At 38.7% G+C, this 24,449-nt stretch overlaps 1 protein-coding gene across 2 annotated transcripts in view; it reads right to left on the reverse strand.

Moving 5' to 3' along the window:
• Window positions 1-24,449, reverse strand: part of LRCH2 (leucine rich repeats and calponin homology domain containing 2) — a 111,389-nt gene that overhangs the window by 25,641 nt on the left and 61,299 nt on the right. For both annotated transcript variants that reach the window (XM_037039740.1, XM_037039739.1), the window contains exons 6-11: window positions 18,763-18,896; window positions 14,224-14,311; window positions 13,600-13,711; window positions 12,870-12,967; window positions 12,716-12,774; window positions 9,018-9,125 (exon numbers count right to left, since the gene is read on the reverse strand). In XM_037039740.1, the coding sequence (XP_036895635.1) occupies window positions 9,018-9,125; window positions 12,716-12,774; window positions 12,870-12,967; window positions 13,600-13,711; window positions 14,224-14,311; window positions 18,763-18,896 (599 nt within the window). The remainder of the gene's footprint in view (window positions 1-9,017; window positions 9,126-12,715; window positions 12,775-12,869; window positions 12,968-13,599; window positions 13,712-14,223; window positions 14,312-18,762; window positions 18,897-24,449) is intronic.

The following is a 24,449-nucleotide window of genomic DNA, read 5'->3' on the forward strand; positions in this document are numbered from 1 at the left end:
GGCAAAGCCTAAGTCTGGGCCAAAGAACACCCCATCGGGGCCTGTTTCAAGTGTGACAAAGAAGGGCACTGGGCCTGCCAGTGTCCTCCACCTCGGCTACCAATGAAGCCTTGTCCAGATTGCTGACAGCTTGGCCACTGGAGGGATGCCTGTCCCCTTAGAGGCTCGTCCACAGCACCTCCACGCTGGGGACCAGCTGATCAAGGTGCGGACTCTTCCCTGGTTGCGCCAGCCTAGGCGATTGAAGCAGCCCGGACTTGAAGACCCCTATCACCCTCGCCGAGCCCAGGGTAACGCTGCAGGTAGTGGGTAAGTCCATCTCTTTCCTAGTAGACACGGGGGCTACCTACTCTGTTTTACCATCTTTTTCAGGACCTCTTACTCCTTCCCAGATCTTGGTCATAGGGGTTGATGTGACCCCATCTTGCCCGTGGTGAACCCCCAGGCTTAGCTGCAGTCTGGATGGCTTTCCCTTTTCCCATTCATTCCTTGTCATACCCTCCTGCCCTATTCTGCTTCTAGGACAGGATGTTCTCAAGTTATTAGGCGCCACTCTTCAGATTGCACAAACCCAACCCCTTCCTCCCTTATCCTCCTGTTGTTGGAAAACCCAACTCCTCCTCCAGCTCCACCCATTTCCCCTTCCCTTGTCAACCCACAAGTATGGGACACTTCTACCCCAACCATGGCTTCCCATCACCCCCCCGGTCCTCATCCACCTAAAATGGCCTGATGTTTTCCCACTCCTACCCCAATTTCCTATCTCCCTCGCAAACTTAAAAGGATTACAGCCTATAATTACCCACCTCCTAGACCAGAAACTTCTTGTCCCTGTTAATTCTCCGAGCAATACTCCCAGTCAGAAAACCATCTGGAGCCTACTGCCTGGTCCAAGACCTTAGACTCATCAACGAAGCGGTCATCCCTATCCACCTGGTAGTCCCTAACCCCTATACTATTCTCTCTCACATTCTTCCTAATACAACCCACTTCTCGGTTCTAGACCTCAAAGACACCTTCTTTCTTCACTATCCCCCTACACCAAGAGTCCCAGTTTCTTTTTGCCTTCACATGGACAGACCCTGACACTGCTCTGTCACAACAGATGTGGACACACTTGCCACAAGGGTTTAGAGATAGCCCCCATTTATTTGGTCAAGCTTTAGCTTGGGCCTTAGCTTCCTGTGACCTAGGTTCCAGCAAAGTCCTCCAATATGTAGATGACCTCCTTCTCTGCAGCCCCACTTTATGGGACTCCAAACAACATACTGCAGATCTACTTAACTTCCTTGTCCAAATAGGATACTGAGTCTCTCCTGACAAGGCTCAGCTGTCAAGCCAGCATGTCACCTACTTAGATCTCTCTCTCTCTCACCTACCTCATGTAGTCTCACAGTGGACCGCATTCAACTCCTCCGTAATCTCCAACCACCTAGGAGAGGAGATCAAATTCTATCTTTCTTGGGGCTAGTTGGATTTTTTAGACACTGGGTCCCCAACTTTGCCCTACTCCCCAAGCTGCTATATGAAGCAGCCAAAGACACTCCTACTGGCCCCCTCACATCCCCCAAGCTAGTGTAAAAAGCCTTTACCATCCTGCGGGACACTTTTTGTTATAGGCTCCCTCTCTTAGTCTTCCCAATCCCTCTCACCCTTTCCATCTGTTTACAGACAAGAGATAGGGAGTTGCGGTTGGCATCTTGGCTCAGCTGGTAGGCCCAACATGCCGCCCAGTAGCCTACTTGTCAAAACAGCTTGACCCTACCCTACGTGGATTGCAGCCATGCCTCCGGGTGTTAGGGAGCGCGGCAGAACTTGAGAAGGAAGCCCTTAAGCTCACTCTATGCCAACCTGTTACCGTATTTTCCTCTCATCGCCTTACAGATCTGCTCTCATCATGCTCTCTCTCTGGTGAGCCCTTCCCATCTACAGAAATTTCACCTCCTGTTCATCAAGGGGACGGCTCTGTCTCTCCAGCTCTCACCGAGCCTCAACCCAGCTACCCTCCTTCTGACCTCCACTACAGACATAGAACCTGCCCACTCTTGCCCAGAAGTACTAGACTTCCTGGGTCAGCCTCTAGACCATGTATCTGACAAGCCTCTCCCCGAGGCAGATCTCACTGTTTGTAGATGGAAGTTCAGTGCTCAGAGCTGATGGCCGAAGACGAGCGGCCTATGTGGTAGTAACTTTGACTGAAACCCTTGAAGCCAATAAGCTCCCTGAAGGTACCACCTCTCAGAAAGCTGAACTCATAGCTCTCACCAGGCACTTACCCTAGCCTGGAGTAAGAAGGTTACTATCTACACAAACTCCAAGTATGCTTTCTTGATTGTTCACAGACACTTGGCCTTGTGGAAAGAAAGGGGCTTCCTCAACTACTAAAGGTTCACCTGTTGTTAATGCCTCTCTCATTGCCAAACTCTTCCAGGCCACAGACCTACCCACTGCCATAGCAGTGGTCCACTGTAAGGGTCGCCAGGCCTCACAGGACACTGTTTCCCATGGCAATGCCCAGGCGGTTGCTGCAGCTGGAGAACTCACCGCACAAGCCCTGCCACACCCCGCCCATCCTCTTTCTGACCACTGATATTTGCCCCATCTATACCCCCCGAGAATACTCCACTCTCTTCCAGCAGGGTGGGCACCCAGGAAATGAGGGATGGGTCTTCCTCAATGGAAAAATAGCCCTACCCCAGGAACAGGCCACTGCACTTCTCTCTGAAATTCACCAATCTTTACACATTGGTCCCAAAGCTCTAATGAGGTTTCTAGACCCCTTGTTTATTCATCCCACTCTTTTCCAAGCCATCAAGGAAGTCCACTCTAAATGTGCCATCTGCTCCAAGACATCTTCCCAGGGAGGAATGAAGCCTCAGGTCCCGGGCCATCAACTACGTGGATATCTTTGCAGACAGGATTGGCAGGTCGACTTTACGCACATGCCTCCCCACAAGAAATTCCGCTACCTTTTAACCTTTGTTGACACGTTTTCAGGTTGGATTGAGGCCTATCCCACGACAAGAGAAACAGCGGATACGGTAGCTGACTTCTTCCTCAACCATATTATCCCACGATTTGGGCTGTCCTCCTCTATCCAGTCGAACAACAGCCCAGGCTTCATCTCCCAAATTGTCCGCAGGTCTCCACCTCCCTTGGCATCACCTGGAAGCTGCACATTCCTTATTATCCCCAGTCTTCTGGTAAAGTAAAATGGGCTAATAGCATCCCGAAAACCCACCTAACCAAACTTACCATAGAAACCAGAAATTCCTGGCCCTCTCTACTCCCTCTGGCCCTCACTCGAATATGGGCAGCTCCACAAGAACCAACAGGACTTAGTCCTTTTGAACTACTGTATGGCCGCCCTTTCCTTATTAACCATAACCTGCCAGTATATACTCCCCCACTGGCCTCCTATCTGCCCTATCTCTCTCTCCTCTGGCATCTTCTCCATTAACACACTGACAGAGTTCTTCCTCCAGTGGGGGGGGGGTGTCCAGAGACAGGCCCAGCCACTCTCCTACAGCCTGGAGACCAGGTATTACTCAAGGAGCTCCAACCTGGACTGCTCCAGCCCAAGTGGATGGGACCCCATACTGTTATTGTAACCACCCCCACAGCAGCAAAACTGGTGGGTCAGCCAGTGTGGGTCCACCTCTCCCACTTTAAGCTGGCCCCTGCCTCAAGAAAGTGGTCAGCACAGCTCATAGGAGATACCCAAGTCCGCTTTACTCGAACACCAGGTTCTCCCGATAACGTGTATACAAATCCTCCTTCTCGCTTACCCATCCCTGTCAAAAACCCCTCCTAAACTACAAAGCAAGTACATCTGGAGGTTCTTCGTATGCGAAATATATGACAAAGACAGACAGGTAATTTTTCACCCTGTCACTTCTGTGGATTGCCTTCCCTCTGGCTGCTCTACATCCATCCTTCTCTCTGCTCCCAAAAGTAGCTTTAGAGAGCTAGATGGCTGGACTGCCCTTTACAGATGGCACACTCTCTGCTTCCTCTATGATCAGACAGATGTTAAGTGCAAACTCTGGCCAGACATATGGAAGCTGCCCCTATTACTATTGCAAATACCATGAATGGAGTACTCTCCAGCCATGGCGCTTTACCATTTATGACTCATGGGACTCCAAATGGGAGCAGGGAGTGAAGGGAAAACTACACCAAAGCCTCTCATATTCGCATCCCCAGAGTACCACTGAAATATACCAAACTCTTGTTCCAGGACCATGGAATACAACCCTATTGACTAATACCATATTAACACATGAACAATCCTTGCAAACACTGATCTGACAAGGAAAACAGGAGAGTGCCCCCTTTTCTTGGCTAAGCCTCATACACCAAGGAATTCAACTCTTCAATATCACTGACATAGGAAACATTACCGGCTGTTTCCTATGTGCATTTCTTGACCGCTCCCCTATTGCGGCAGTTCCCATACCCACTCCCCTCAAGGTCATGAACTCCCCGACACCTTTTTTCCTAAAATATGTACCTCTCTTTCAAAACATAATGAACAGTCCCAAAATATGTTACACTACTGCAGGCACTTCCTCATGCGACCAGACTGTGCAGATATTGGGAACAACTACCAGCCCCCCAGGTACGTTTTTCTGGTGCAATGGAACCCTGCTGCGGACCATTAACTCCTCCTCGGCCTTCCCCTGTTTCCCAACCGTGCTGACCCCACAGATTATGCATTATGGAGAAGGAGAGCTCAGAGACAAACTAACCAGGCATAAAGGAAAATCAAGCCGTCTTCCTGCCAATACTAGTAGGTCTAACCCTCACCACAACCCTGGCAGCAGCTGGGATAGGCAGCGCTGGGCTAACACACAGTCTCCAAGCCACTCGCCAGTTACGGGCTGAGTTGGAGCCGTCCCTTAATGCCTCAGCCATCTCTCTAGCATCCTTGCAGAGACAGATAACCTCGGTAGCCCAGGTTGCCCTCCAGAACCACGGAGTTCTAGACCTACTAATAGCAGAAAGAGGGGGAACGTGTCTCTTCCTGCAGGAACAGTGCTGCTTCTATGTAAATGAGAGCGGCATAGTAGAAGAGAATGTTAATACCTTACAAAATCTCAGCGACAAATTACGCCGAGACCCCACGATCTTGAAACAATAACCCCGTGGTGGCGTTCCCTACTTTTTACCACCCTGGCCCCGGTCCTAGGGCCAGTCATAATAATCTGCATACTATTAATGCTTGGCCCCTGTTTCCTGAGATTCCTCCAGGAAAGAATTCCTGAAGCCTCCCGGATTACCTTTAACCAAATGCTGTTTCAGGCCCAAACCTACTTGCCCCTTCCTGATGACCCAGAAACAGCCAACTTCTAGCCCCTCCTCTCTACACCCCCCTGACAGTAGGGAGTAGCCAGATTGAACACGACGCCCCTTATCCTATCAAAGAGGTCGGAATATCAGGATGGGCGGCGAAGGACAAAATGGCGGCTGAACTACAACCCAAAACGGTGGCCGAGCTACAACCCAGAAAAGACGGCTGACATCAAACCAGGGAGCCGAAAGGGTGGGCTTTGCGAAAACAGGTATCTGCATAGCAACCTGAGCCCGAGGAGAACCACCAATGATATATTGCCACTTTGTTCAAAGGGGACCAATCCCCAGCTCCCATGAAGAGAGCCAACCAAAATAAAACCCTGCCACATTCCCTGCTTGGGCGCGACTTCTTTGGCCCCACTTTGTGGACCAGAGAACCTCGCCCAGGTGCGCAAACCCCAATAAAGCTCTATGCTGCCTAACCTTATGCCTGATTGACATTTCTTCCTCAGTGGAGCCTAAGAAAACCTTTCAGAAACCAACACTAAAGGAAAAAACCCCAAACACTCAAAATCATGGAAATTGAAAACATGGTATTAAACAACAATGGGGTTGAGAATGAAATTAGGGAAGAAATCAAAAAGTTTCTGGAAACAAATGAAAATGAACTCACAACAATCCAAAACTTATGGGATACAGTGAAAGCTGCCCTGAGAGGGAAGTTCACAGCAATACCGGCTTACCTAAAGAAGATAGAAACATTTCAAACAAACAACCTAACCCGACGCCTACAAGAACTCGAGGAACAACAACAAAAACAGCTCAGAGCAAGTAGAAGGAAGGAAATAACCAAGATCAGAGCAGAATTCAACGACATAGAGACTAAAAGCACAATTCTAAAAATCAATGAATCCAGGAGCTGGTTCTTTGAAAAGATAAACAAAATTGACAAACCTTTAATCATCAAGAAAAAAAAGAGAGAAGGCCCAAATAAACACAATCAGAAATGAAAGAGGAGAGATTACAACTGATACCACAGAAATACAAAGGATTGTAAGAAATTACTATGAAGAACTGTATGCCAAGAAATTTGGTAACCTAGGCGAAATGGACCAATTTCTAGAAAAATATAATCTTCCAAAATCAATGAAGAAGCAGAAAGCCTGAACAGACCAATAACAGCAGATAAAATTGAAGCAATAGTCAAAAAATTCACGACACACAAAAGCCCTAGACCAGATGGTTTCACAGGAAAATTCTACAAAGCATTTAAGGAAGAGGTAACCCCTATTCTTCACAGACTATTCCAAAAAATCCAAAATGATGGAAGACTTCCAAACTCTTTTTATGAAGCCAGCATCATCCTAATCCCAAAGCCAGATAAACACACAACAAAGACAGAAAACGTCAGGCCAGTATTGCTGATGAACATAGATGCTAAAGTCCTCAACAAAACACTGGCAAACCTTATCCAACAATAAATTAAAAAGATCATGCACCATGACCAAGTGGGATTCACTCCAGGGATGCAAGGATGGTTCAACATTTGAAAATCACTAAATGTAATACAGCACATAAAAAAAAAGCAAAGACAAAAAATACATGATCATATCAATAGATGCAGAAAAATCATTTGATAAGGTACTGCCCCCATTTATGATAACAACACTTAGCAAATTGGGAACAGAGGGAGCATTCCTCAACATAATAAGGCCATGTATGAGAGACCTACAGCCAACATCATACTCAATGGGCAAAAACTAAAAGCTTTTCCACTAAGATCAGGAACAAGTCAAGGTTGTCCACGTTCACCACTTCTATTCAATATAGTATTGGAAGTTTTAGCCACAGCAATCAGACAGGAATAGGAAATAAAAGGCATCCGATTTAGAAAGGAGGAAACAAAACTGTCATTGTTTGCAGATGACATGACTGTGTCATAGAAAATCCTATTGATTCCACCCCAAAACTGGTCTACCTAATAAATTAATTTGGCAAAACAGTAAGACACAAAGTCAATATCCAGAAATCTAAGGCATTTTTGTATACCAACAATGAAATAGCAGAAGCAGAAATCAAGAAAAAAATCCCACGTGATCTAGCAACAAGAAAAATAAAATACCTAAGAATAAATCTAACCAAGGAGGTATAATACATTTATGCAGAAAACTACACAACACTAAAGAAAGAAATCAAGGAAGGCACAAACAAGTGGAAACATATACCCTGTTCATGGACTGGAACAATTAACATCATCAAAATGTCCATACTATCCAAAGCAATTTATAGATTAAATGTAATGCCACTTAAAGGTCCAGTGACATATTTCACAGATATAGAACAAATATGTGTTTGTTCTATAGTACAAACCCTGGTGTACTTTTGGTGGGAATGCAGTGTATTCAGTATGGAAAACAGTATGGAGATATCTCAAAAAAATTAAAAATGGAACTGCTTATGACCCCGAGATCCACTTATGGGAACATATCCAAAGAAAACCAAAGCAGGAATTTGAAAGGACAGAAGCACCCCTATGTTCAATGGAGCATTATTTGCAATAGTTAAGATATGGAAACAACCCCAGATGAGGGGATTAAGAAAAATTGGTACATATATACTGTGGAATATTACTTGGTCATAAAAAATAACAAAATCATAATACTTGCAACAGCGGGATGGACCAGAATATTTATGTTAAGTGAAATACGTCAGTCATACAAAGCCAAATATTACATAATTTCACTTATACCTGGAACCTATACAACAATATAAGTGAACAAGCAAAACAGAAACAGACCCATGAATGCAGAGAGTACACTGATGTTTGCCAGAGGGCAACCTGGTTGGGGGACTGGGTAGAAACGGTGAAGGTATAGAAAAGTATAGATTGGAAGTTACAAAATAGTCATGACTATCTGAAGTACAGTATAGGAAATAAGTCGGTAATATTATATTATCCGTGTATGGTGCCAGATATGTACTGATAATACCGAGGGTGGCAAGAACACTTTGTAACTTATACAACTTGTCTAACCACTATGCTGTACACTTGAAATAAAAAATATTGAATATAAAGTGTAATTGGAAAAAAAGAGCTTCCACTGTTTTTATTTCATTCACACAATGTATTTGTCACTGACAAAGACAAGCATTTGGGCACAGCTTAGCCAAAGGGAGAAATGTTAGCTGACCAACAAATAGACCAAAGTGAATTTGTGACCCTCAAATTATCAAGCTGATTTAATCACCCATTATATAATTCAATTCATTTCTAAGAAGTTTACATTTATCAATCTGATTACATTTATCCATGTAATCAGATTCCTAATTACATATCCCAAGTAATTAGGAATCTGATAAAAAGTACACTATATACTTATGATTATTCATAAAATGCTTATAACATATCTAATGCTATTCTGAGCTAAAATCAATATCAACAAATAACCAATTATTATTTAGCACACAGGAATAAAAAAGAGATACTTAAGCAATAATTAAATGTAATGACAATGTGAGTATATTCTCTTAATTGTATATGTAACTTAACATTTTTCTCCTAAGTATTTCCCAAAGTCTTTTAGCAATTAGTCCCTTCAAATAAAACTTAAAGTATCCCTATTTTTTACTAGAAACATCATATACTTTATTAGATAATCTTTAAATAATCATATTTGGTGAATATTAAATGTGCCTATTTAAATCTTATTACCAAAAAATACCTGTTCTTTTGTTCTTCCTGCAATAACTGAGCGGCTACTTTCTTCAAATCAGTTACTTCCTTCAAATTATCATCCTCTTCCTCAGCAAGTAACTGTTCTTTTCCAAGTCTGAGTGGTGATACAAACATGGTTATCCAAAAAGTAAGGCAGAAGATTTTTTCATTTATTTTATTTTTATTTTCTATTTATTGAATTTATTGGGGTAACATTGGTTAATAACATTATGTAAGTTTCAGGTGTAAAATTCTATTATACACCCTCTGTATACTGCATTCTGTGTTCATCGCTCCAAGTCAAGTCTCTTTATTTTATGCCACCTTCCAGAATTAGAGGCCATTTTTTCTCTTTACCATGCGAAAGCTAAAATCTTAATGTCCCTGTATTTAAAACAGTAAAATAAGAAATAAGTAATATTTAAAGGATATAAAAACAGAGTTCCAGCCAAGATGGCCCAGATACCCATTGCTTCCTTTCACAACTAAAAGGAGGATAACAACCAATCTAAAACCAATAAACGACCAGAACCACCAGAAAGTCAAACTGCATGGAACTCCGACAACCACGGAATTAAAGAAAAAATAAACCAGAAGAACCAGACTGGTATGGTGGAACCATTTTCGCTGGAAACTCAGAAAAAAATCAGAAAAACATTGGCAAGGTGGCTGAGGGGTGGGGCCAACTGCTGAGCTTGGTGGAGTTGCACGGGAGGGACTGACTTAGGGGAAAACTGAGACTCCAGGCTGACTATGGGCTATGGCTGGGGTTGTCACCGTGGGAGATACTTCCAGTCTGACTCAAGAGTCTGTTGGAAAGTGCACTAGAGCAGGTGAGCTGCATTGCTCCCTCTCTGGCCCATCCCCCACAGTCAGTGCAGCAAGGAGTGTTGCCCTGCTTGGGTGAATACCTAAGGCCCCGCCCCTTACTTCTCAGATGTGCCAAGACAAAGAAATATGGCCCAAATGAGAGAACACAGCAAAATCTCAGAACTAAGTGATGAGAACATTGCCAACCTAACTGATGGAGAATTTAAAGCCCAGGTAATCAAAATGCTCATAGAACTGATTAAGCTTGGTTGAAAAATGAAAGAACAAATGAAAGATACCCAAAATGAAATAAAGCAAAATATTCAGGGAACGAACAGTGACAAGAAGGAAAACAAGATTCACAGCAACAATATGGAACAAAAGAAAGAGAGAAATATCCAATTGGATCAGAACGATAAAACAAGAATCCAAAACAAATGAAGAGAGGCTGAGGACTTTCTGGGACAACCTAAAATGTTCCAATATCTAAATTATAGGGGTGCCAGAAGGAGAAGAACAACAGCAAGAAATTGAAAACTTATCTGAACAAATAATGAAGGAAAACTTCCCCAATCTGGTGAAGGAAATAGACTTCTAGTTAGTCCAGGAAGCCCTGTGAGTCCCAAAGAAGTTGGACCCAAAGAGGAACACACCAAGGCACATCATCATTAAGTCACCCAAGATTAAAGACAAAGAGAAAATCCTAAGAGCAGCAAGAGAAAAGGAGACAATTATCTACAAAAGAGTTCTCATAAGGCTATCAGCTGGTTTCTCAAAAGAAACCTTAGAGGCAAGAAAGGGCTGGACAGAAGTATTTGAAGTCATGAAAGGCAAGAACCTACATTCAAGATTATTTATTCTATCTAGCAAAGCTATCATTTCCAATGGAAGGGCAGATAAAGTGCTTCCCAGATAAGGTCAAGTTAAAAGAGTTCACGATCACCAAGCCCTTATTATATGAAATGTTAAAGGGACTTATCTAAGGAAAAGAAGATAAAAAATATGAACAGTAAAATGACAGTAAACTCACAACCATCAACAAACAAACCTAAAAAAATGAACGAAAGAAAAACAATGAAAATAAAAACTAAGCAATCAACTATAACAGGAACAGAATCAAAGTGATGGACATCACACAGAGGGAGTTCAATGGGGAGGGAGAAGGGAGGAATAGGGGGAAAAGGTACAGGGAAGAAGAAGCATAACTAGTAGGCATAAAATAGACAGGGAAAGATAAAAAATGGTATAGGAAGCAGAGGACTCAAAGAACTTATATGTACAACCCAGGGACATGAACTAAGGGGGGTAGGGAATGTTGGAGGGTTGGGCGGACAGGGTGAAGGGGGGGTAAAGGAAGAAAAATGGGGAAAACTAATAGCATAATCAATAAAAATACTTTAAAAATAAATAAATATTCAGTTGTCAAACTTAAAAAAATAATATGAAAATATATCTATTCCCTCTCCTAAACAGAAAATGTGATATACTTATTATATTAATATAATTAAATGGCTAACAAAGCAAACTGCAGTATTACTTTTTATTTCTGAAATGTGTAATGCCCATAATAATTTAATAGTGTACACTACCCAGCCTTGAGTGTCATAAGAGCTGCAGAAGTCTATATGCCCAGTCTAAAAATTTTATTTTATTAAACCACCTTCTTTACATAAATTTATTTATAGCAACCTTTAAATCTCTGTGCAAAATGTTTAGAAGAAATACAAAATAAGTTCAAATAAGATTGACAAATGTTCCAAAAATACTCATTAAAATACATAATTGTTATCATTCAAAGAGAACAAATTTTAAAATAAATTGCCCTCCAAATTCTAGTAATTTTATCTCAAAGGTATTAATTTAAAAAATAAACAGTATCAAATCCTAAGACTTTGTATCTTTACCATAATTTGTATGCCACCAGTAACTCTCAAGTTTAGGCAACTGTCCTTGTGAGGTAATGTGAGAAAGTAAAAGAATTAAACATATAGAGTATAAGACAAAACAATGCACCTCCTTATGATGTCCTAGAAATGATTAATTAATGACTAAAAAATATACCAGTGAGGTCATTTAGAGGAAGCACAATGTAGAGAAAAGAGAAAAACATAGGGAGCAGAGAGGGCTCAGTTTATTCCCTAGGTTCTACTGGACACTAGCTAAGTGGTTCTAGGCAAGAAACTTCCATCTCCAAGTTTCATCTTCCTCAGCTGTAAACATGGGAACAATATCTACTCAGCAGAATTTAGTGAAGATTATATAAGAACCATGGGAAAGCATACAGCACAGATTCTGGTATGTGGAAGATATTCAACAAATGCTCCTCCTTTCCTTCCTGCAGCTATGAAGGAACTTAAAGGAGTGACTAAAAAATATAGTAAGTCATATTCCATCATTTCGTAAGATAAATGACAGAGAAAAGATCCAAAGCACAATTATTTTAATAAAATATCAAATACTCCTAACATTACTATAACCAGTCTGATAGAAAGTATATTTTCTCAATAAAAGTGTTAGACTAAGAGTCAGAACAACTGAGTTGCAGACATTTCAAATGCTGGGTCTCAGCTTCCTTATTTGTCATATGATGCTAATACCATCTATTTTAAAGTCTTGATAAATAGTTCAAATGAAGCAATGTATGTGAAAATACAGTCCTCAGGAAACATTATTATTACATTTCTGGAGGGAAACATGTATATACTACACTAAACCTAAATGCTTATGATAATTTTCAATTTAATTGAGGAACACAAGCAAAGTATTTGCAAATTAATTATCTGAACACAACAGGCAAACCAACAAAAGTCATATTCTTTCAAGTAGGAATATCTTAAAAATACATCAACTATTTATAAGTAGCATTTCAACTTGAGAATTTGTGTATGTGCTTACCTTTTTTCATCTCCTAACTCTTCATTTTTCTGAAGTTTTTCAGGGCCTTTTTCTTTTCCCTTACATAAAAGAAAGTTACCATTTAAATTGTATGATCCATTTTTGTTAGATCAAGGAAAACATGTTATTAATATTTGTTCAAAGTTTTCTTTACCTTATGGAAAGAAACAAAAGATCCAACATGTGTATCTCCTTGTTCAGAAACAGCTACATCTTCTGTGTTGGGGTCAATAAAATCATACACCTCTTGGTCTAAATATAAAATAATATGTATTAAAAAATTTTGTCCTGACCAGTGTGGCTCAGTTGGTTGGACATAGTTCCACAAAGCAAAAGGCTGTGGGTTCAATTCCCAGTCAGGGCACATGCCTGGATTGTGGGTTTGGTCCCCAGTTGGGGCATATTGGAGAAGCAACTGATCGATGTTTTCTCTTTCTCCTTCCCTTCCTTTCTCTCTAAAAATAAATTAATTAATTAAAAAATATGAATAGTGCCCTGCCAGTGTGGCTCAGTTGAGCATCATCTCATAAACCAAAAGGTTGTGGGTTCAATTCTTGGTCAGGGCCCATGCCTGTGTTGTGGGTTCAGTCCAGGTCTGCATGTGTGTGACTGAACGTAACTGATAGATGTTTCTCTCTAACATCAATGTTTCTCACCTTCTCATTCTCCTTCCCTTCCCCTCTGTTTAAAACCAATAATAATAATAATTTTAAAAAATATATGAATAGTGTGCTCTGACACTGCAGTGCTTAAAAGAAAAGTGTATTTTCTCAAGGAAAGAGTTAGCCAAAGATAGTATTTTTCAAATCCCACCTTTAATAAACCTTCCACTTTTACTAAGGGCTATGTACATAAAATAAATATAGCAAAAACATATGGATCACCTTTCTGAGAATCAGGTTTGCTTCCTGTTGAGTGACTGTCATTTCTTGATGTCTGTTCTCTATTTGATTCTGAGACTTGAGAGTGAAGGCTGATTGTGTCATCATCTGATGGCTGAAAGAAATAAGCCCAAGCACCAACAAGGCATTTTAAACATATGATTAAGAATTTAGTTGCTTACAGTTAACATATAAAGTGTAGAACATTTTATTTACATCTCTAGTTTTCAAACCAAAAAGTAGTATGCTAAGGTTTACTATTTTGCTTTTAAAAATGTGCCTGTATGTTTACATTTGAAGTCATAAAATGCAATGATGTGCCTTGGCTGGATAGTTCAGCTGGTTAGAGTGCTGTACTAATATGCCAAGGTTGCAAGTTTGGTCCCCAGTCAGAGTACATACAAGAATCAACCCATGAATGCATAAGTAAGTGGAAAAATAAACTGAGGTTTCTCTCCCTCCCTCTCTCTTACTTCTTCCCTCTCTCTCTAAAATCAATAGGTAAAAAAGTTTTAATATAATGATGATTATACTTTTAAACAAAATAAATTAAATATGTGCAAGTATCTATTTCAAAGTTCTAATAAAATTTTAAAATAAAATAGATTAGCAACAAAAAATACTCACTTCTGTTGCAGATAATCGTTTCTCTCCATTATCACTTCCAATTCCGGAGTCAGGACCAGGATTTTTATTTGGATAAAAATCCTCCATACTATGGAAACAAAAATTCTAAGCACAGTTAGGGTTTTCTTCTTAAATAGATAATATATATTTGACCTAAATTTTTGCTATATAATACAGAATATGCACTTTTGATGTCTAAGATCCTTAAGGACAGGAGAGGAAAATGTCAACAATTTTTCTACAAAACACTTTATTCATGTCCTTCATGAAATATTTTCCTCCATGTGCTCTGTTATACAGTGTCAATTGTTAATAATAGGCTATTATTATTTCTCCTAAGAAATTTAGAAAAGCAGATAGTCTTGCTACAAAGTCATCCTGATAAAAAAATTAACTTTCTGTTTTTGGTCATTGGTTTGACAAATTTCACTATAGAATGATGAAGTTTTTTCAGTTTATTCTTCATTAGCCCTAAAAATATGCTATAGCTTTATAAATAATGTCCATTTAATAATTAAGACAACAGAAAATGCAAACAAAGTCTGTAAAGCATTGAACAAACAATTGTTTTGGTGTGAGGTCAGAGCTGTCTTTACAAATTTCTGAATTCCACAGTATGCTAACAAGGTTACAAAGTATTTTTCACTTTAATTTGCAAATTTACCAAACATTCTACACTGACCACTTATCATGTGCCCAAAATTGGACTAAGTGCTTTAAAGATGATACCTTGAATATTCCTTGTGAAAACTCTAGCAGATTGTTGGTGTTTTCTCATTTTACAGATGAGGAAACCAAGGCCAGGAGGGGCTGAACAATTTACCCAATGACAGGCAACTTGCAAATGGCAGTCTAAATTTGATCCCAAGATTATCTAACACTAAACTCCCTGACCTTAATCACTATGCTGTAGTTCCTCCCGAAATAATGATTTTTATATTTTTCTGGAGTATATTAAGAAATATAGGGAAGCAATTACCAACTGTTAGGCACTATGTTGAAAGCCTGAGATGAGATAAGATGAGATGAATTTAAAAATGTTTGACCACAAAGGGGTCTCAGACCAGAAGAGAAATAATGTTTATATGTTTTGAAGACTATGTCAAGGGTAAATATAAAGTGCTGTGAGTAAAGAGAAATGAACTAATTTTCCTTGCTAAGATTTAGGAAAGGTCTTATCCAAGAAAATGGCATTTGAGCTTAGTCTTGAAGGATAAAACGATGCAAACATTGCTAATATTTGTTAAGTGTTAGGTACTGTGACAAGTGCACTTCATATTTTACTAATAATCCTTACATTCCACAATGTATACATTATCTCTTCTTACAAATGAGGACAATAAAGCTTACAAAAGTTAACTGTCCAAGAGGAAAAATTATAACATTTACCAAATATCATTTACTGAACTAGTTGCCAAGCATACATATATATTTTTTGTATTACTATTAACATTGTTATTTTTATTATCATTAAATACTTCAGCTTTAAGTTGAATTGAGCCCTACATTGTACTTTCAAGTATGGGCTCCAAAACTATTTTTAAAATCTTATTTATTATTTTTATTCTTTTTTTAATTTAAATTTTATCTTTCATTTACAGTTTACATTCAATATTATTTTGTATCAGTTTCAGGTGTACAACATAGTGGTTAGACAATTATATATTTTACCAATTGTTCTCCCATGATATTTCCAGTACCCCCCTGGCACCATATGGTTATTACAATATTACTGACTACATTCCCCATGCTATACTTCACATCCCTGTGACTATTTTGTAACCACCAATTGCCAAGTGTACATTTAATTCTCACAAAAGCTTATAAAGTAGGTATTGTTAACATTTTAAATTAAAAATAAAAGCTCAGAGAGATTACATAACTTAGGCCACAGGGGAATTAAGAGGTTAAACAGTGATTAAGACCTGAAATGCATCCAACTCCACTGCACAAGAGTACTATGAACTATACTAAAATACATCTGTGTGTTTCTAAAACATGACCATATTAATAACAAGCTACTTGTTGAAGAATTATTATGGGCAGGACAATGTGTTAAGTACTGCATAGACATTATTTCATTTAATCCTGACATCATCCATAACATTGCTTACATATAAGAAAACTGAGGAGGAAAAAAGAAAACTGAGAATGAGAGATATTATGACACAAGAACATAGTTTTTAAGACTTGAAGAAGGGCTTTACAGCCACATTACGTCTGAGTCCAAAAGCTGATATACATAACTACTGTAATGCTTATTTTTGTAAAATAAAGTGTTTACAAGATTGTCAAGGTACTAGAGGGTGTTACAAATAGTAAGAACAATATAGGCAAGAGCATGAGCCTGAAAGTGAAATGAACATACAAGAATTGTCTAGGTACTTCAATATGGGCTATGAGCAGGAGATGAGCACTTCCAAGAGTCAACTTGCAAGTAAACTCTATTGACCTGCAGTGTCCAATAGAGCAGCCACTAGGAGTATATAGCTATTGAGTACTTGCAGTATAGTTAGTCTAAGTTGAGACATGCTATAAATATAAATAATATACACACAAGATTTCAAAGATTTAATAGGGAAAAAAGTATGTGAATTGACTCACTAATTTTTAATATTTATATCACATGTTAAAATATTTTGGATATACTGAGTTAAATAATATATATTGTTAAAATTAATTTCTTTTTAAAATTTCTGTTTCTTTTAATTAATTTCTGTTTCTTTTAATTTCTGTTTCTTTTAATTAATTTCTAAAAAGAAATTAGATAATTTCTTTTAATTAATTAGATTAATTTCTGTTTCTTTTTTTACTTTTTAAAAAATGGGTTACAAAAAATTTTAAATTCCATATGTGGCTCACATTATATTTGAATTGGGTGACACTGCTAGAGACCATGTCCAAAATATATCACAATTCTGTCCACTCCTTTTCATCCCTACTGCAATCACCCTATTCAAGATTCCTTGATCTCATGGAAGTACTGCAACAACCTAACTAGTCCCTGGGCTTCTATATTTGTTTACTTCCGATCTATTCTCCCTGTAAGAGCCAAGATAGTTTTTTCAACAGAAATCAGATTCATATTAATTCCCATACTGTCCAATGAGTTCCTGGTGTACTCTAAGCACAATTTAAAGTCCTTATCACAGTATCCAAAACCCCTACATGACTTGAGTCCTGACTAACCAAAATCAACTGGTACACTCTACCCTTTAGCTACTCTGCTCCAACCATGTGCTGATCTCCATTTAGTCTTTAACATACCAAGTCTCTTCTTAATTTAAGGCCTTTGCACGTGTCTCTTCCTCTCTCTTTACACAGCTACCTTTTCTCCTTTCAGGTCTTACTTTGAAACCTCATCTTACCAAAGATACATTTTTTATCTTTAATCCTGAAACATATTTCTTTCCTTTATAGCAAGGAAATTTAAAATTATTTTTATTGTATTTTCTTATTTATTAACTGACTCTTAGATTAGACTGTGGGCTACATGAAGGCTAAGACCAATGTATACATCATTCAATAAAACATACTCAGAATGCACCAATAGGCATGCTACTGTATTTGTAAAATAAATAAAGGACTAATGTAAGGAATGCTGTTACTAAAGTAACACCATTTATAAATAAATATAAAGCAGACTAATAGAGATTATAATATGAATTAATTCTAATTTTTATAGAATTGTTTGGTTTACTATCATTCATAATGTTAAACAAAAGGATCTTTAGGAACTAAATTTAATGTTTGGATATTTAATTCTACTTAAGCAACAGAAAAATTCATTAAAAAGTCCTATTTGGGAATTCCAGAACTTGCACTGTTAACAATAGTACTTACTATACTGACTTTCCAAGTAGTCTAAACTTTGTCACTAATACAATGTCAAACCTTTAAACATTTTAGACAGGGTCATAGGCTACCCTTCTATAGTTTCACCCCATTCCAATTATTTTCCATACTAGTGAGTGGAATTATATTTTCATAAAATTAGACCAACAAACATCTTGAAGAGATGAATTAAAAATGGAATATGAAATCTACCATTTCAAAATCTCATGGGGATAAAAACATCAACATCATACAGAAGAATACCAGTGACAAATCATCTTTGATCTAGATATAAAATATATAAAGAATGTGAAGCAAGAAAATACCCCAAAATGTCTTGTTTTTCTACCAAATTCAGGTCAAATTCAAATTTTACTTATTATTACAATTGTCCAATAGTGTGACAACAGGAGTGAGTTAAAAGGTTTCAAGTGGTAAGAAATTAGTATTTCTGCACTATAATATCTAATGTTTGTATTTTACTACTAAAGATTTAATAATAATTAATTTTTAAGAAAATTCCAAATTGATTATCGAATCTCAGAAGTTCATTCTATGATGGTGATATTTTACTTCAGCCAATTATTAAATTTTATACTGAGCCAATCAGCCTAAACATATTCAGTACACTCAAGATTAATAAATACATTTTTACATACGGAGAAGATACCAATAATGAAACAAGACTGTAAGAATATACATTACCTGTCTGTGAGAGGCTGGGAGGGCATTCTTTTACTCAATGATGGAAGATCCAGAGAATCTGGTTTTTTATCCATTCTGCAACATGCTTGGATATTTAAGTATTTAAATATGTGTACTTTACCCTTTAAACATATCTGTCAATAAATAATAGAGAAAGGTTTAATTACATAGGTCCAAATATAAATATTATCTGCCAATTTATTTATACTTTTAATAATCTCAAATTAATCTAAGACATTATAATCATGATAGATACTTTGCATATTTAATTAATTTGTACTTCTGACATGAAGTGAAAATATCTGACAATACTGACACTAACTAAAATTCTATTTCTCTTTTCTTATTAGAAAAACTAAGCTAATTTTTCTGTATTTCACTAAAGTTCTCTTATTAATAACAGTACAATGTACAACCCACTAAACAATATAAAATTAACAATTCATGAAAGTTGCCTTTATCAGAAAAAAAGCAAAAACAAATATATTTATTATACTGGTGAAAATTGAAAATAAAATGAACCATGTAATTCTTTAAAGTTACCTCATCAGAACCACTAAGTTGGTTGGTCTAAACACTGGCAGAAAACTAATAAAAAATTTAAATATATGAAAAATGAATTTGTTGTTAGGTGTGATGGTAGACTAATTATAATAAAATAATTTTAAATGGTAAATTCAGCTAAGATAATACCCTAAAAAGTTATTTTCTTGTTTTAAATTTTAATTGATGTTCAAGAACAGTTTTCTGCCTTTTACCCCCATCCCAGTCCACCCACCCTAACCCTAACCCTAAAAAGTTATTTTCATTGGTGATACAGAGAATAGGAATAATGAAGGGTAAAATACTATGTTCAAAAAAACGATACTATATAAAAAAGAGAGATAATGAGAGGTAAGGAAGTGAAAAGTCAGATTTACAAAGGTTAACTGCACTCACCATAAGTTATATCAAACAAGTATCTTGCAAAAATTAGAATAAAAATATTGTTTTATGAGCTCACATAACCTACCAATACATGGAAAAATAATCTACAAAGAAAACAGTATGAAAGATACATTCAGAAGTAATTATCATACCAGGTATAAAGGAGAAACATTTCCTATTTAATTCTAACAGATACCAGATCTGACTTGACCACGGAAAAATTTCATTTAAAAAATTAGCCCTGGCTGGTGTAGCTCAGTGGATTGAGCTCGGGCCTGTGAACCAGAGGATCGCAGTTCAATTCCCAGTCAGGGCACATGCCTGGGTTGCAGGTCAGTTCCCAGCAGGGGCCAGTTCCCAGCAGAGGATGCATGAGAAGCAATCATACATTGATATTTCTCTTCCTCTCTCCTTCCCTTCCCCTCTAAAGATAAATAAATAAATATTTAAAAAATTAAAACATTTGCCCTGGCTGGTATAGCTCAGTGGATTGAGCATGGGCCTGCGAACCACATGATCACGGTTTGATTCCCAGTCAGGGCACATGCCTGGGCTGTGGGCCAGTTCCCGGCAGGGGACACACCAGAGGCAACTGTACATTGATGTTTCTCTCTCTCCTTCCTTTCCCTTCTAAAAATAAATAAATAAAATCTTTTAAAAAACCCCTAGAAAATTAAAACATTTGAGCTATTAGACTATAAGTACATTATCAATTAAAATGCAGCTTATGTCTCAAACTACAAATGTAAATTTCCTTCATCACCAAATTAAATGCTAATGAATTATTTTTGTGAATTCAATTTTTAATCATAGTAATTCACATATATAGTTTTAAAAGTCACAGAGAATTATAAAATTGATAACAAAAAATTAATTCTCCATTCTATCCCTTTCAATGTTAAAACCCAGTTCCTCATTCGACTCTTCTATTTGGTTTTCTGTTATTTTCCTGCATATTTATAAAGAGCAGGGTTTTATGGTTTTTTAAAAAAAATTTTCAAGTATAGATCTTTATTTCCTTCCCTCCAAAAGAGGAATAACGTTTCTAATACTATCACTATTACCACTGTCACATATCATCATTACCACAACTACCATCCTCCCATCTCCAACCACCATAAACTCACATAAACATACTTCCTCTATCTTTAGAAGCATAGCACAGATTAGAGCATAAACTATGGAGTCAGACAGCCTTTATTTGAATCTGGGTTTCACCACTTGCTAGCCATGTGACCTTAAACCAGTCATTTAATTTCTTTTTTTAGTTGGTTTTAATAATTTATTTTAAGTATAATTTATTGATCATGCTATTAGTTTCCCCAATTTTCCACCTTTATTTCCCCTCCACCTTAACCCCCCCTATCCTCCAGCATTCCTCACCCTTAGTTCATGTCCATGGGTTGTACATGTAAGTTCTTTGAATCCTCTGTTTCCTATACCATTTTTATCTTTCGCCATCTACTTTACGCCTACCAATTATGCTTCATCTTCACTGTACCTTCCCCCCATTACTCCCTTCCCCCTCCCCACTAAACTCCCGCTGTGTGATGTCCATTTCTCTGATTCTGTTCCTGTTCTAGTTGTTTGCTTACTTTTTGTTTTCATTCTTTTTCTTTCTTTCATTTTTTAGATTCATTTATTGATGGTTATGAATTTACTGTTATTTTACTGTTCATATTTTTAAAATATATTTTATTGATTATGCCATTACAGTTGTCCCATTCCCCCTTTCACTCCTCCCATCCAGCACACCCCTCCCCCACCATTCTCCCCCTTTAATTCATGTCCATGTGTCACAAGTTCTTTAGATTCTGTATTTCCCACAGTATTCCTGCCCACCCCCCTGTCTATTTTCTACCTACCATTTATGCTACTTATTCTCTGCACCTTCCCCCTTCTCCTCCTCCCACTCCCCTGTTGCTAACCCTCCATGTGATCTTCATTTCCATGGTTCCACTCCTGATCTAGCTGTCCTCTTAGTTTGCTTTTGTTTTAGGTGTGGTTGTTAATAACTGAGTTTGCTGTCCTTTGACTGTTCATATTTTTAATCTTCTTTTTCTTAGATAACTCCCTTTAGCATTTCATAGAATAAGGGCTTGGTGATGATGAACTCCTTGAACTTGACCTTATCTGAGAAGCACTTTATCTGCCCTTCCATTCTAAATGAAAGCTTTGCAGGATAGAGCAATCTTGGCTGTAGGTCTTTGGATTTCATGAGTTGGAATACTTCTTTCCAGCCCCTTCTTGCCTGGAAGGTCTCTTTTGAGAAATCCGCTGACAATCTGATGGGAACTCCTTTGTAAGTGACTGTCCTCTTATCTCTTGCTGCTTCTAGAATTCTCTCCTTCATTTTAATTTTGGGCAATGTAATTATGATGTGCCTTGGTGTGTTCCTTCTTGGGTCCAACTTCTTTGGGACTCTCTGAGCTTTGTGGATTTCCTGGAAGTCTATTTCCTTTGCCAGACTGTGGAAGTTCTCCTTTATTATTTGTTCAAATAAGTTTTCCACTCGTGGCTGTTCCTCTTCCCCTTCTGGTACCCCTATAATTCGGATGTTGGAACGTTTAAAGATGTCCTGGAGGTTCCTAAGCCTCTCCTCATTTTTTTGAAGTCTTGTTTCTTCCTTCTTTTCTGTTTGCTTGTTTCTTTTTTCCTTCAGGTCCACTCCCTTGATTTGAGTCCCAGTTTCCTTCCCATCACTATTGGTTTCCTGTGCATTTCCCTTCATTTCAATCAGTTTAGCCTTCATATGTTCCTCTAATTTGTGGCTAGAATTAACCAATTCTGTGAGCATCCTGATCACCAGTGGTTTGGACTGTGCATCAGATAGGTTGGCTAGTTGTTGGTCGCTTAGAGTTATTGGCTCTGGGGATTTGAGCTGTTCTTGAGTAATAATGTTTGGTCTGTTCGCACCTGTTATGTATGAGGGGCAGAGCCTTAGGTCTTCACCAGGGTCAGGCAGCTCAGTTGCTGGGTTGTGATGCTGTATGTGGGGGCGGGGTCAGAGGGAAAAGAATGGCGCTTTGCTCCGCTCAGCTCTCTCTCAGATTTCTGTCACCCCTGTGGCTTCCCACAAGCAAATTGGGCCATTCTGGTGCTGGTTCCCGGGTGTGTGGGCCCATGTACTCTCCAGGACCCTTTGGGTCTCTCCAACAAATTGTCTGTGAGCCTGGGAGCCTCTCCCAGGCCCTCGACCCCGAGAAAGTCTTTCCAGTTGGTGCTTTCAGGCTCTAATTCCCGTCGCTGGGGCCCTAGCCTGAGTGGTCTGTCTCACTGTTTGCTCCTTCACTAGGTTTATCTGCAGGCAAATGTGTGACCACAGTCAGTGGTCATCACAGTCAGAGGGCGCAGCTGCTCTGCGCCCTCACTGGGTCCGCCCATCACCACCCCACCCCTGGGATCCACCAACTGCCTCTGCCTCCGCCTCTGCACCTGGGTCAGTCAGACCTAAGGATCTTTCCAGCCCGGCCGCACTCCGCCGCTGACTCTGCCTCTCATACCAGTCTGGCTGAGTGGTTTGTTGTTGTCAGACTTCTGTACAGTTCAGTTTTCGCTGTTTTGGCTGCGTTTTTGTTTCTAAACCTTCACTGTCTTTAAATTTAGTTGTGGGAGGGGACACAGTGTTTCCTCCTACGCCTCCATCTTGGCCAGAAGTCCTACTGTTCATATTTTTTATCTTCTTTTTCTTAGATAAGTCCCTTTAACAATTCATAAATAAGGGCTCAGTGATAATGAACTCCTTTAACTTGACCTTATCTTGGAAGCATTTTATCTGCCCTTCCATTCTAAATGAAAGCTTTGCTGGATAGAGTAATCTCGGATATAGATCCTTGACTTTCATGACCTCAAATACTTCTTTCCAGCACCTTCTTGCCCTGCAGTTTCTTTTGAGAAGTCATCTGACAGTCTTATGGTCATTCCTTTGTAGGTAACTGTGTCCTTTTATCTTGCTGCTTTTAAGATTCTCTTTGTTTTTAATCTTGGGTAACTTAATGATGATGTGCCTTGGTGTGTTCCTCTTTGGGTCCAACTTCTTTGGGGCTCTCTGGACTTCCTGAAAGTCTATTTCCTTTGCCAAATTGTGGAAGTTTTCCTTCATTATTTGTTCAAATAAGTTTACAATGTCTTACTGTTGTTTTTCTCCTTCTGCCACCCATATAATTCAGATACTGGGACATTTAAAGTTGTCCCAGAGGTTCTTAAGCCTCTCTTCACGTTTTTGAATTCTTGTTTCTTCATTCTGTTCCAGTTGGATGTTTATTTCTTTCTTTTGTTCTAAATTGTTGACTTGAGTCCTGGTTTTCTTCCCGTCACTGTTGGTTCCCTGAATATTTTGCTTTATTTCACTTTGGGTGTCTTTCATTTGCTCTTTCATTGTTCAATCAAGCTCAGCTAGTTCTATGAGCATTTTGATTAACAGGACTTTAAATTCTCCATCAGATAGGTCAGTTATGATCTCATCACTTAGCTCTCTTTCTGAGGTTTTGCTCTGTTCTTCCATTTTGGCTCTATTTCTTTGTTTGGGCCCCTGTTAAGTTTTAAGGGTGTGGGGCCTTAGGTATTCACTGAGGCAGGGCAGACCTCCTTGCTGTGCTGCAATGCTGCCTGTGGGGGATGGGCCAGAGAGGGAACAATGCAGCTCACCTGCTCATCTCTAGCACACTTTTCAACAAACTCTCGTGTGAGACTGGGTGTTTCTCCTACTGCGGCACCTCTGTAATTCACAGCCACCTCTGAGTCTCAGTTTCCCCTTAAGT

The sequence above is a fragment of the Sturnira hondurensis genome, unplaced genomic scaffold, assembly GCF_014824575.4.
Source record: "Sturnira hondurensis isolate 20B ecotype Veracruz unplaced genomic scaffold, ASM1482457v3 Scaffold0025478, whole genome shotgun sequence".
In the NCBI taxonomy this organism is placed as follows: domain Eukaryota; kingdom Metazoa; phylum Chordata; class Mammalia; order Chiroptera; family Phyllostomidae; genus Sturnira; species Sturnira hondurensis.